Source organism: Aquarana catesbeiana, linkage group LG07 (assembly GCF_042186555.1).
Source record: "Aquarana catesbeiana isolate 2022-GZ linkage group LG07, ASM4218655v1, whole genome shotgun sequence".
In the NCBI taxonomy this organism is placed as follows: Eukaryota; Metazoa; Chordata; class Amphibia; order Anura; family Ranidae; genus Aquarana; species Aquarana catesbeiana.
Window position 1 is genome coordinate 316,681,709 of NC_133330.1, and position 12,611 is coordinate 316,694,319.

The following is a 12,611-nucleotide window of genomic DNA, read 5'->3' on the forward strand; positions in this document are numbered from 1 at the left end:
CTGCCTCAGGCGACCCAGGACACGACTCAGCTGCGACTTGCAAAACGACTTCTGTATAGAAGTCAATGCAAGTCACCCCCAAAGTCGTACAGGAACCTTTTTCTAAGTCGAAGCGACTTGCGTCGCTCCGATTAGAACGGTTCCATTGCACAGAACGACAAGTCGTCCCAGTGTGAACTGAGGCTTAGAGCTGGAAAACACTTTTTGACAGATAAAAAGATTTTTATATACAACTATATAGATCAGACCAAAATGAGGGACAAATAAGGAAGAAAGAGGGACAGAGGGGGCATTGCTCCAAATCAGGGACAGTTGAGAGGTATGGCGGAGTGTATGTTAAGTTAACGACACCCCAAAATCAGTTTGGAAAACGCAGTTTGGTTTGCAGAATCGGATCGCACCCATGCGATCCGATTCTGCTGCAGACAAAAAAAAAGGGTCCTGCAGGAGTCTGGTGCGGTGCGATGAGGTGTGATTTGAGCCATACAGAATGAAGGGCTCAAATCGCACTGCTGCAGAATTGCATGTGATTTGAACTGGGATTGCGGTGCGATTTCTGTTAAAATAGCATGTGGTTTCCGTACCGCACCAGTGAGTACCGGGCCTTAAAGTTTAAGTAACAATCAACTATTGAATTTTTATACATGTGACATGTAGTAGATGTCTTTTGGCACTGACATTGTAGTGTTCAGATTACAAGGGATGTGGTGCCTATGATCCCCTATCTCTCCGATATAATACCAGCTGCAGCTCTTTCAACATAATATTCAAGTAAAGCCCTCAGGTCAATTTGCCCACATCAAAGATGGTGGTTCCTGTGCTCACCAGTCACATGATGCTGACACACCCCCCAGTATGGTAATGATAGGCAGAAGGAATGTTACAGAGCTGGGATCCGTCCGCCGTATATGAAGGTGATGTAGTCTGTCCTTGTATCCTATCACTATACAGATCACACTGGGGATAGATGAGGATTTTGTTGTAGATTTTAGAGTCTTCTGGATTTTTGTGGAACAACAAGAACCAGCATGACCTAGAACCTGGACCTTGTGGGTTTATATGCACCAGCATTAGCTATTCACCTTTGGACTGAATTGCAGCTGCAGAAACTTAACATGCACAGCATGAGGTCTATATATGGGGGCTGCCATTGCTGATCCTCTGGTTTCCATACTCTGCCAGTCCTCCACCTGGAAGTATACAGATCAGGGGTGTCAGACTTCCTTATCTCTGAGCATGTCTGGGTCGGTGACACAGTGCTGAAGCCAGAGGATCAACATAACAGCCAGTTGCGTCCTCTTACCCCATACCTCCTAACTTTCTGAAATGGGAACGAGGGACACTTATTATCAAACGTATGTAGTCGTAGGACACACCCCCTTGTCACGTCCCCCTTAAAGGAGAATTATACAAAAAAAACGATTCAAGTGCTTTTTTTTTTACCACTACTATTCCTTTATATTGGCTTTTGGTATTTACAAATGCAGCAATTTAGAAAATTGATGAAAGGTTTAGCACTGAGAAACACTATTTAGAAGATAAAAAGTGCATTTTATATACAATATATAGATCATTCCAAAATGAGGTACAGAGGGACATTGTTCCAATTTAGGGACAGTCCCTCGAAATCCGGGACAGTTGGGAGCCTTTCCTTATATCCTGATCTACATCTACTGTCAGCCAATGATCGTCATTTATTTTTGTGTTTCAGAGGGCGCCTGGCATGGCGTCGGTGGGGAGATTGATGCGCGCCATTCGGGTCCAGGAATTCGGGAAGCCAGAAGTGCTGAAACTTTTCAAGGATGTTCCTGTGCCGTCACCAAGCAAGGACCAGGTACACACATCTTACCTCTGCATTTCCACCCATGCAGTCGCTGCTGTCTGACTTTGACATGCGATTGTGTCTGTGACAACGCTGTGTGTACATTCACGTCTATGGGCTGCCCGCACAGAGCTGCAAGGTGAGTGCACACTAGGGATGGCCTCAGGCATTTTCGAATCCTAGTCCCAACCCTCCTGAGTAATCCCATGCCTCCCAACTTTCTGAGATGGTAATGAGGGACACCTATCAGCAAAAGTATGCAGGCATAGGACACACCCCTTGCTACGCCCCCTTAAAGGAGAATTGCACAAAAAAACGAGATTAGTTAAGCCCAAGTGCTTTTTTTTACCACTACTATTCCTTTATATTGGCTTTTGGAATTTACAAATGCAACAATTTAGAAATCGGATGAAAGGTTTAGCACTGGGGAACACTTTTTGATATATAAAAAGTGCATTTTATATACAACTATAGAGATCAGACCAAAATGAGGGACAAATGAGGAGGAATGAGGGACAGAGGGACATTGCTCCAAATCAAGGACTGTCCCTCAAAATCAGGGACAGTTGGGACCTATGTAATCCTGCCAGAAAACCATCACTGCAAACCGCCAATCATAGGCAGCGAGGCATTTCCCGACCCACACATACACATACCTCCCAACTTTCCCTGATTTGGAGGGACTGTCCCTGATTTGGAGCAATGTCCCTCTGTTCCTCTTTCCTCCTCATTTGTCCCTCATTTTGGTCTGATCTATATAGATGTATATAAAATGCACTATTTATCTATCAAAAAGTGTTTTGCACCTAAACCTTTCATCGAATTTCTAAATTGCTGCATTTGTAAATTTTAAAAGCCAATATAAAGGAACAGTAGTGGTAAAAAATAAAAATAAAAGCACCAGTGGGTTTTACCAATCATTTATTTGTGCAACTCCCCTTTAATGGGGGTGTGACAGGGGGCGTGTCCTATGCCTGCATACGTTTGCTAATAGGTGTCCCTCATTCCCATCTCACAGAGTTGGGAGGTATGTATAGACACACCCTGACTAGGCTGCTCATGATTGGCGGTGTGCAGTGACGGCTTCCTGGCGGGATTGTTCAAGTGGGTTGGGACTAGGATCTGAACACGCCTGAGTCCATCCCTAGTGCACACGCATCTGCCAGCGGTCCTGCACGTAGGATGGGCTTAGACCCGGTTCCATAGGTGTGTGCACCCCAAAGCTCAAACACACACATTTCTCTGCAGCCTCAGCTGCACTGGACAGTGCATAAATGGGAAGTGCTCTGTGCTGAGCGGCTTCCTATTCTTTCACAAATTGAAGCGTAGTAAACAAAGATTACTATGCTTCAGTTGTTAATGGACACAGTGAGTGAGCGTGTTCATTTAGGAAAGAAAGGGGATGGTAAATGACATATTTACTAGGCCTTCCCCTGCTCTGGATCCTGAAACATCCACCACAGCGGACAGGGAAGAGGAGGGAAGCCAGCAGCACTGCTGGATAGGGGGGACCAACACGGGGGGACCCTGGTAGTAGGGGGGATCTGCACCGGACATAGTGATTAGGGTGTGCCCAGGCACACCCGGCACACCCCCTGCTTTCAATGGAGCCACTTCACATATGTGCGGGTCCTGGCCAGTGCGTTTTTTTTTTTTTTTGGGTCTGGTTCAGGTAAAAATTGGCACCTGAATCACACCTGAACTGGTGAACAGAACCACAGTAGACTCCCGCACTGAAACCATGGCTGAATATACGTGAATGGAGCCCACCTGAATGAACCCTTCAAAAAAAAATCGCAATTTGGAAGCTTACAGTTTGAGAATGTATTGAATTCCTTCAAGTTTAAAATAATTTATTCCAAAAAAGTTGGGACGCTGTGCAAAATCTACTTAAAAACAGAATGCAACGATTAGCAAATCTCAAACGCATATTTTATTCACAATAGGAAATGTATCAATTGTTTAAACTGAGAAAAATTAAAATTTTTAAGAAAAAAAATAAGGTCATTTTGATATTGATGGCAACAACATGTCTCAAAAAAGTTGGAACAGGGCAACAAAATAGGCCAAAGTAAGTTATACTAACAAGAAAGAGCTGGAAGAATATTTTGCAACTAATTAGGTTAATTGGCAACAGGTCAGTATTATGTTTGGGTATAAAAAAAGAGCATCTTAGAGAGTCAGACGGGGTTATTTACTAAAGGCAAATCCACTTTGCACTACAAGTGCACTTGGAAGTGCAGTCGCTTTAGATCTGAGGGGTAGATCTGAAATGAGGGGAAGCTCTGCTGATTTTATCATACAATCATGTACAAGCTAAAATGCTGTTTTTTATTTTCCTTGCATGTCCCCCTCAGATTTACAGAGACTGCACTTCCAAGTGCACTTGTAGTGCAAAGTGGATTTGCCTTTAGTAAATAACCCCCTGAGTGTCTCAGAAGTAAAGATGGGCAGAGGTTCACCAATCTTTTAAAAAAACGTTGAACAATTTTTACACCATGCTAAACATGGCCCTGTCCCAAATTAATTTTAAAATTGGTCAATTATTTTCCCCAGTTGTCTTCCAGGACAGCCCTTGAGAGATGGAGTCCCTCCCATCGACCCAGGAAACACATTGCCAAACAGTTCAAAAGGCGGTCCCTCAGGTCCCTGGTCAGTCATTTGTGTTTCCTCCGTCGGAGGAACATGTTGCCAGGAACTAGGAGAAGGACTCTATCTCTCAGGGGCTGCCTGAGGCTAGCGGAGCCGCACAGAGGGACCGGGTCCTATCCAGCGGCTCCAATTTAGCCCTACCTTAAATGCTTGGGGCTCGGGTCAGGGGCGGATCCAGAGTCTAGTCTCGGGAGGGGCACTGCCAGAAAATATATTTTTTTGGGGTACATTTATCGGGGAAATGGCTGGTGTTGGCGCTTCAATCATCACGGCACCATGGTTGTTATGGTGTCAGGATGATTGAAGCGCATTATTACTATTATTACATTGTTATAAAAAATTAAATAGTTTAACTCACCATAATGCAGAATCAGTGGGAGCCCCGAGTGTGTCACTTGCCACGTCACCTGTCACTAGATGCAGATTGTCACTTGCCACGTCGCCTGTCACCAGATGCAGATTGTCACTTGCCACGTCGCCTGCCACGTTGCGGATTGTCACTTGCCATGTCACTTGCCACGTCGCCTGCCACATGTTGCGGATTGTCACTTGCCACGTCACCTGTCACCAGATGCAGATTGTCACTTGCCACGTCGCCTGTCACCAGATGCAGATTGTCACTTGCCACGTCGCCTGTCACCAGATGCAGATTGTCACTTGCCACGTTGCGGATTGTCACTTGCCATGTCACTTGCCACGTCGCCTGCCACATGTTGCGGATTGTCACTTGCCACGTCGCCTGTCACTTGCCACCTGCTAAGGTGGTCTCTTGTGTCCCAGAGACAGGCAGCAGAGAGATGATGTAATCTCTCTGCTGCCGCAGCTGCCTGCATGGAGGGGGGGAAGTTGAACTGCAGGGATGCAGGGCGGGCGCCGGGCGGTGAGAGATGATGTCATCTCTCTGCTCCCCCGCCCGCCGGCTCCCTGATTGGCCAGCAGGCAGCAGCCCGCCCACAAACACATTGAGCAGCGGCTCTCTCTCGCCTATGGAGCCGCCCGGCGGCTCCCTCACTTACGGAGTCGCCCAGCGGCTCCCTCAGTCACGGAGCCGCCCAGCGGCTCCCTCAGTCACCGAGCCGCCCAGCGGCTCTCTCAGTCACGGAGCCGCCCAGCGGCTCCCTCAGTCACCGAGCCGCCCAGCGGCTCTCTCAGTCACGGAGCCGCCCGGCTCCTCTTTCACTCACGGAGCCGCCCGGCGGCTCTCTCACACACCCTGCTCTCACAGTCACCTGCATTTCTCGGAGGGGGCAATTGCCCCGTTGCCCCCCCCCCTGGATCCGCCCCTGGCTCAGGTACCATCCAGCTGACAGGAGCAGACCCGTTACCCCCCTCTTTCCAGTGCCGAGGTGTGCCAGAGGCAGGTTGGTGCAGGTTCCCCCCAGGAGCAGTGCAGATGGATTCTTCCATCACAGCTCCTTGCTGCAATAGCGGTGGGGGTCGGAGACGCCGAGCGTCATTTCCGGTGGAACCGCGTCATCCTGTGTGCCGAGACTTCCGGTTCCGGGTCTCTAGAGGCACAAGGAGGAGGGGAAAGCCCGCGCTGGGCCTACAAATCCCAACCAGCGTCCAGCTATACCGGACTAGCGGCGGGATCCGGAGCTTGTGAGGGGGACCATGGAGGCTACTTCCCAGGACACTCCGGTGGATGCAGGCACCAGCCAAACCCAGGTAGGCTGCTGGGCAAGCCCTTACTGTGTTTTTTTTCTGGGGTTTTGTTGTAAGGCTGGGATTTGTAGTACCCCTTGGTGGTGGTTACCTCACAGTCCCGGGTGTATGCAGTGGTGGTTGCAGCACAGGTGTTTTTAATGAGAGTAAAAAGGTTCTCTGATGCTAAGATAGTTTATTCTTTATTTCAGGGTAAGGAAGCTCCAAGGGAAGACAAGTCAGGCCGCAAAAAATGCCCTAATTGTGGAAATAAGTTGTCCTCAGGCTTTAACAAAGCCTTATGCAGACGGTGTATTGCAGGCTTACTTAAAACAGAGGCAGACTCTCCCTTGGCAAAATTCCTTGGCTCCTTTAAAGATGAAATGGCATCAACCTTTAAATCTCTCCGGGAGTCAGGGAGCATAGCCCCGTGTTAGTTAGCCCTGAATCCTCTGACGCAGACTCAGATCAGGATGAGGATCAGGCTGTAGCTAACAAAGCAGCAAAATACAAGCTGTCTCTGGAGGATGTAGACGAGCTGTTGAGCGCTATTTATGATACGCTGGAAATTGATGAGGAAGAAACTCAATTGACCAGACATGATAAAATGTATGAGGCTCTGGGGAAAAAGAAAGCTAGGGTATTTCCTATACATAATGTGCTTTCTGACCTTGTCAGCAAGGAGTGGGCCGAGCCGGACAAAAAAGTCTTCTTTCCTAATTCCCTCAAAAGAAGATTCCCCTTTGATGAGAGCCCAGAGGCGGTCTGGAATAAAAATCCTAAACTAGACGCCCCCCTGTCCAAGGTCTCAAAACAGTCTGACCTTGCTTTTGAGGATATGGGTCATTTAAAGGACCCAATGGACAGGAAAACAGACATAGTCTTAAAGAGGGCCTGGGATGCTTCTATGGCAGGCCTAAAACCAGCTCTAGACACTTCTTGTGTTGCTAGGAATCTGGAGTTCTGGTTGTCTCAACTAGAAGAACACTTAAAGGCAGGCACGCCTAGGGGGGAGCTTTCGAAAACCTTCCCTATGCTTTTCAAGGCGACAAGTTTCATCTCTGACGCCTCCACTGATTCCGTAAGATTTACGGCTAAAACTGCGGCGCTGTCTGTCGCAGCAAGGAGGTCAGTATGGATGAAAACTTGGGGGGGAGACACGGCGTCCAAAACACGCCTGTGCAGTGTCCTCTTTACAGGAGATCTAGTCTTCGGGCCTGAATTAGATACCGCCTTAGAAAGAACGGCAGATAAAAAGAAAACCTTTCCCATTAAAAAGAAAAATTTTCAAAGAACATTTTTTCGTCCCTCTAAGGAACCCTCCAAGTCAGAGAAGGAGTTCAAGCCCAAAAAGCACTGGACAGGACAAAAAGGGAAAGGGGGCATACTTTTTAATCTCCCCAATTCAAACCCCAAACCCCAGTGACATCAGGGTTCCCGTGGGAGGAAGGTTAGTGAATTTTCTCCCACAGTGGGAAAAGATAACCTCAAACGAGTTTGTCTTAAACATTATAAAAAGAGGGTATGCGCTGGAGTTTGACAGCGATCCACCCTCAAACTTTCTTGTGACAAGGCTTCCGAGACACTCAGAGAAGGCCAAGGCCTTACCTCTGTTAATAGGGGAAATGGTGGATCAAGAGGTATTGACACCAGTCCCTATTCAGGAACAGGGGGACGGTTTTTACTCGCACATTTTTGTGGTAAAAAAGCCGTCTGGGAAGTTCAGACTAATCATGAACCTCCGACCTCTGAACCGCTCCATCTGATACAAAAAATTCCGGATGGAGTCCATCTACTCGATAAGGAATCTTCTCCAAAAAGAGGTGTTCATGGCTACCCTGGATTTAAGGGACGCCTATCTGCATATCCCGATAAGGAAGGAATGCCAGAAATTTCTTCGGATGGCGATCCAGATAGACACCAAGATTTATCATTTCCAGTGCAGAGCACTTGCCTTCGGACTGTCATCCTCCCCGAGAATCTTTACCAAGGTTCTCGGGGAGGCATTAGTTCAGTCAGTCACGATTATTCCATATCTAGACGACTTACTCCTCACGGCCCATTCGGAGAAGCAACTTCGTCGGGACCTAGAGTTGACACAGCTCAGCCTGAGGCAGTTGGGGTGGATAGTCAGTCTGGAAAAGTCCAAGACTACCCCAACACAGGAAATTTTGTACTTGGGGTACAAGATCCTGTCAGTAGAGCAGAGGATAGTCCTGCCGGAAGAGAAGATATTGAATCTGCGCCAGAGAATGTCTTTTCTTCAGAGCAGTGCCAAGTGTACAGTGAGGGAGGTGATGTCGGTCTTAGGACTGATGACAGCAGCCATTCCAGCTGTACAATGGGCCAGGTTCCACCAAAGAGACCTTCAGAGGTTTCTGTTGGAACAATTAAAAGACATCTGGGATCTGGAAGAAGAGATTTCAATCCCCACCAGAGTAAAGCGCTCCCTCTGGTGGTGGAAAGAGTCAGAGAATTTGAACAAAGGGGTTCTCTGGATCTCTCCCGTCACATCCATACTAACTACGGATGCGAGCAGCTGGGGCTGGGGAGCCCACCTCATCTCAGACTGGGCACAAGGCAGGTGGACGACAGAGGAGAATCTCCTCTCGTCCAATTGGAAGGAGCTAACAGCTGTCCTCAGGGCTCTGTTATTCTTTCAGAATACAATACAAGGTCATCATCTACAGGTCCGTTCAGACAATATGATGGCTGTAGCTTATATAAACAAGCAAGGGGGCACCAGAAGTCATCGACTAATGCTGGTGGCCAGTCGCATGTTTCAATGGGCAAAATCCAATCTGGCATCCATCTCTGCAGTTCACCTGAAAGGGGAGCTCAACAACACTGCCATTTCTTGAGTCGACAACGAGTGTCGAATCAAGAATGGTCTCTACACCTGGAAGTGTTCAACTACATAGTAGCTTACTGGGGAAAACCAGTAGTGGACCTGTTTGCAAACAAGGAGAATGCAAAAGTTCCAAATTTTTGCTCACTACACCCAGGAGATCAGCCCTGGGCAGTAGACGCCTTACAGACCCCATGGACCTTCAGCTTAGTGTATGCGTTTCCTCCGCTTCACCTCATCCCGAGGGTTTTAGCGAAGTTTCTAGTAGAGGAAACGTGTTTAATCTTAGTGGCACCGTTTTGGCCCAAGAGACCATGGTTCACAACGTTGCTACGGTTGACAGACCAACCTCCTCTGAGGCTTCCCTGCAGACCAGACCTTCTGTCGCAGGGACCTCTCTTTCATCCAGAAGTATCCATGCTGAAGCTCTCAGCGTGGTTACTGAGGAGGAAATATTGAGGAGCAAGGGCCTGACTGATAGAGTGATTCAGACTCTGCTACAGAGTAGAAAACCTGTCACTCAAGCCATTTACAGGAAGGTATGGAGAAAATTTAACAGCTGGTTGAACAGCCGAGGTGAGTTAAACATGGATACAGCAAATATCCTACAGTTTCTCCAGGAGGGGATAGACAAAGAGCTAACTCCTAGTACTATTAAGGTCCAGATAGCGGCCTTAAGTGTGTACTTGGAGAAAAGGTTGCAAGAAGATCCTTTCATTGCTAGGTTCTGTAAAGCAATCTCCAGACGCAAACCAGTTAGAGTTAACATCGCCCCATCCTGGGATCTATCAGTCGTTCTAAAGGCATTTTTGGGGTCACCTTTTGAACCTATCTCAGAGGCCTCTCTAAGACTGGTCACTTTCAAGACAGTACTACTTGTGGCAATCACTTCAGCACGCAGAGTTAGTGAGATCCAAGCTCTCTCTGTCAGAGAGCCATTCCTCCAAATTCTAGAAGACAGAGTCATCCTAAAGACAGACCCTGGGTTCCTACCAAAGGTGGCATCTAATTTCCATAGGTCACAAGATATTGTCCTCCCTTCTTTCTGTCAGAAAGCTTCAAACGAGAAAGAAAAGCGTTTTAATTTATTAGATGTGAGGAGGTGTATCCTAGAGTATCTTAGGGTAACCAATCCATTCAGAATCTCAGATTCTCTTTTTGTTCTTTTTTCCGGACAACGCAAGGGGCAAAAAGCTTCTAAAGTCACCATAGCTAGGTGGATTAGGCTAGCTATAGCAGAGGGTTATAAGACCGTTAACAAAGATCCTCCTGGGGGTATTAAAGCCCACTCCACAAGGGCATTATCAGCATCTTGGGCAGAAAGAGCTGGTGCCACCCCGGAGCAAATATGTAAAGCAGCCACGTGGTCAAGCTTTTCCACCTTTTACAAGGCATTATCGACTAGACTTAATGTCCAGTCAGGATCAGGCTTTTGGGAGAAAAGTTCTCCAAGCCGTGGTCCCCCCCTAATCTGGTGAGTACTTGGGATCCTCTCAAGGGCTGTCCTGGAAGACAACTGGGGAAAACTGGAGTTAGACTTACCGGTAACTCCTTTTCCAGTGGTCTTCCAGGACAGCACGATCCCACCCTTTTTTATTTATGTTACTGTACTAATATTATTACCTGTTATGGTTATGTTTTTACAGTTCCATCCTTCGGTTCTTGGTGAATGACTGACCAGGGACCTGAGGGACCGCCTTTTGAACTGTTTGGCAATGTGTTTCCTGGGTCGATGGGAGGGACTCCATCTCTCAAGGGCTCTCCTGGAAGACCACTGGAAAAGGAGTTACCGGTAAGTCTAACTCCAGTTTTTTAACAGATTGGTCAACCTCTGTCCATCATTACTGCTAAGACACTCTGACTCTCTAAGATGCTCCCCTTTTTTTTTTTTTTTTTTTTTTTTTACATTTGGTCTGTTTTTCTATGTTCTTTTGTGAATAAAATATGGCTGTATGAGATTTGGAAAATCATTGCATTGTGTTTTTTATGTAGATTTTACACAGTGTCCCAACTTTTTTGGAATTGGTTGTTGTATTTTGTTTTGCTGTTATCGTTTGTTGTTTTTATCTTTCAAAGATTTTGATCCGTGTTCACGCGTGTGGAATTAATCCCATTGAGACTTATATTCGAGCTGGTGTTCACTCCCTGAAACCTCAACTACCGTACACCCCGGGCACTGATGCTGCTGGGGTGGTGGAAGACGTAGGGAAGAATGTAGACTCGTTTAAGGTAAGTGACTTATCTGATAAGAAGGCATTCTTTACTAGCAAGGGCTGATGGCATGACGGCAGGGGATTTGAGACATGAAGAATACGATTTACCGGTATTGTCCATGCTGTCCTTTAAATGTGCTCTCAATTATTGTTGTAGGAGCAAGGCATAGGAGGGTGCTTTGGTTTTCTCCCTAAAGTGGACCAGAACTCCAAAATTGAAGGTTTGCTATGTTAGACTGAACATCAGTGGCCATAGAGGGCCCAGGGGCGCCGCCTCCCCTATCCAGGCGTCCGGCCCCCTGATTTACTTATCAGGGTGCCGGACCATGGATTCCAATGCGGGGCGGGTGGTTTTCTTGAAGCACCTAAATAGAACCAGAGGCTCTTATAGGCTTCAAAAAAAGGGTGGCCGTTAAGCTTGAGGAGCATTGCACTCCGATCCCACCCTGTTGTGACGATAGCGAATTAATTTTCGCTATTTTTCACACTAAAGTTCCTCCCCGCCAATCGGAAAGCAGGTCGTGAAACCTGTTTCCCGAGTGGCCAAAGCATCAGGTGATCCTATTGGACTGCACCTTGGCGGAAGAGGAGCCACAAGCCTGAGGAGCCACCGCTGCCCGCACTCCAGGAGAGGACAACACAGCCCCGCCACATGAGCGGGAATATATATATATATTCTCTTGACAGATTTGCTGACTTGCTAATAATAATTCCTTTTTGCAGTATCCGTACAACATAGAACTGCTGCACTTGCACTGTGGTTTCTGCAATTTGTAATCCATTGATTTATGAGATCATAATGTGGGCTGTGGCAATGCTATAATATGGGAGTTGATTTACTAAAGGTGAATAGGCTCTTCGCTTTGCAAAAAAAGTTGGAAAGGAATATTCCCCAGAGTTTAGTGAATTAGGTGAAGCTCTGATGACTTCCATCCTCCAATCCTATGCAAGGAAAAATGTTGTGTTCCTTATGTCCCTTGCATGTTGTTGGGTACTCTTTGCAAAATGATACTTCTCTTAATTCACTAAGCTCTGGAGTAAATGTCCTCGCACAATGTAACCTCTCTTGCAAAGTAAACAGTCTTATTGCCTTTAGTAAATCAACCTCTCTGGTGCAGTGGTCAGGCCTGAGAGGCCCTTCACCAGGCTTTAACACTGGTGGCATGCTATGGCGCTGACCTCATCAACCCTGTGTAAGCTTCAACACCATCCAACTCAGAGCTTACACAGGGTTCAGGACTGCTTAGGAACAGAGCTGCTGGGAATGTGAGTGTAATTGGGTTAGTGGGGGCTCTTTAAGTCTTTAAAGATCATTAATCTAATAGACCAAAGCAGAGTGAATAAACACCCTAATATGGTTTGCTTATTGGCTTAGGGGGAGTCGTGTTTGTGGGGCTGTCTTTCCTTTATAAGTAAATTTATCCTTTAAAAT

At 46.9% G+C, this 12,611-nt stretch overlaps 1 protein-coding gene across 2 annotated transcripts in view; it reads left to right on the forward strand.

Annotated features, from left to right (window-relative positions):
• Nucleotides 1-825: 825 nt before the first annotated feature.
• LOC141103759 (quinone oxidoreductase-like) overlaps nt 826-12,611 on the forward strand; it is a 34,942-nt gene continuing 23,156 nt past the window's right edge. For both annotated transcript variants that reach the window (XM_073593729.1, XM_073593728.1), the window contains exons 1-3: nt 826-914; nt 1,712-1,834; nt 11,043-11,195. In XM_073593729.1, coding sequence (XP_073449830.1) covers nt 909-914; nt 1,712-1,834; nt 11,043-11,195 — 282 coding nt within the window. In that variant the 5' untranslated portion in view covers nt 826-908. The remainder of the gene's footprint in view (nt 915-1,711; nt 1,835-11,042; nt 11,196-12,611) is intronic.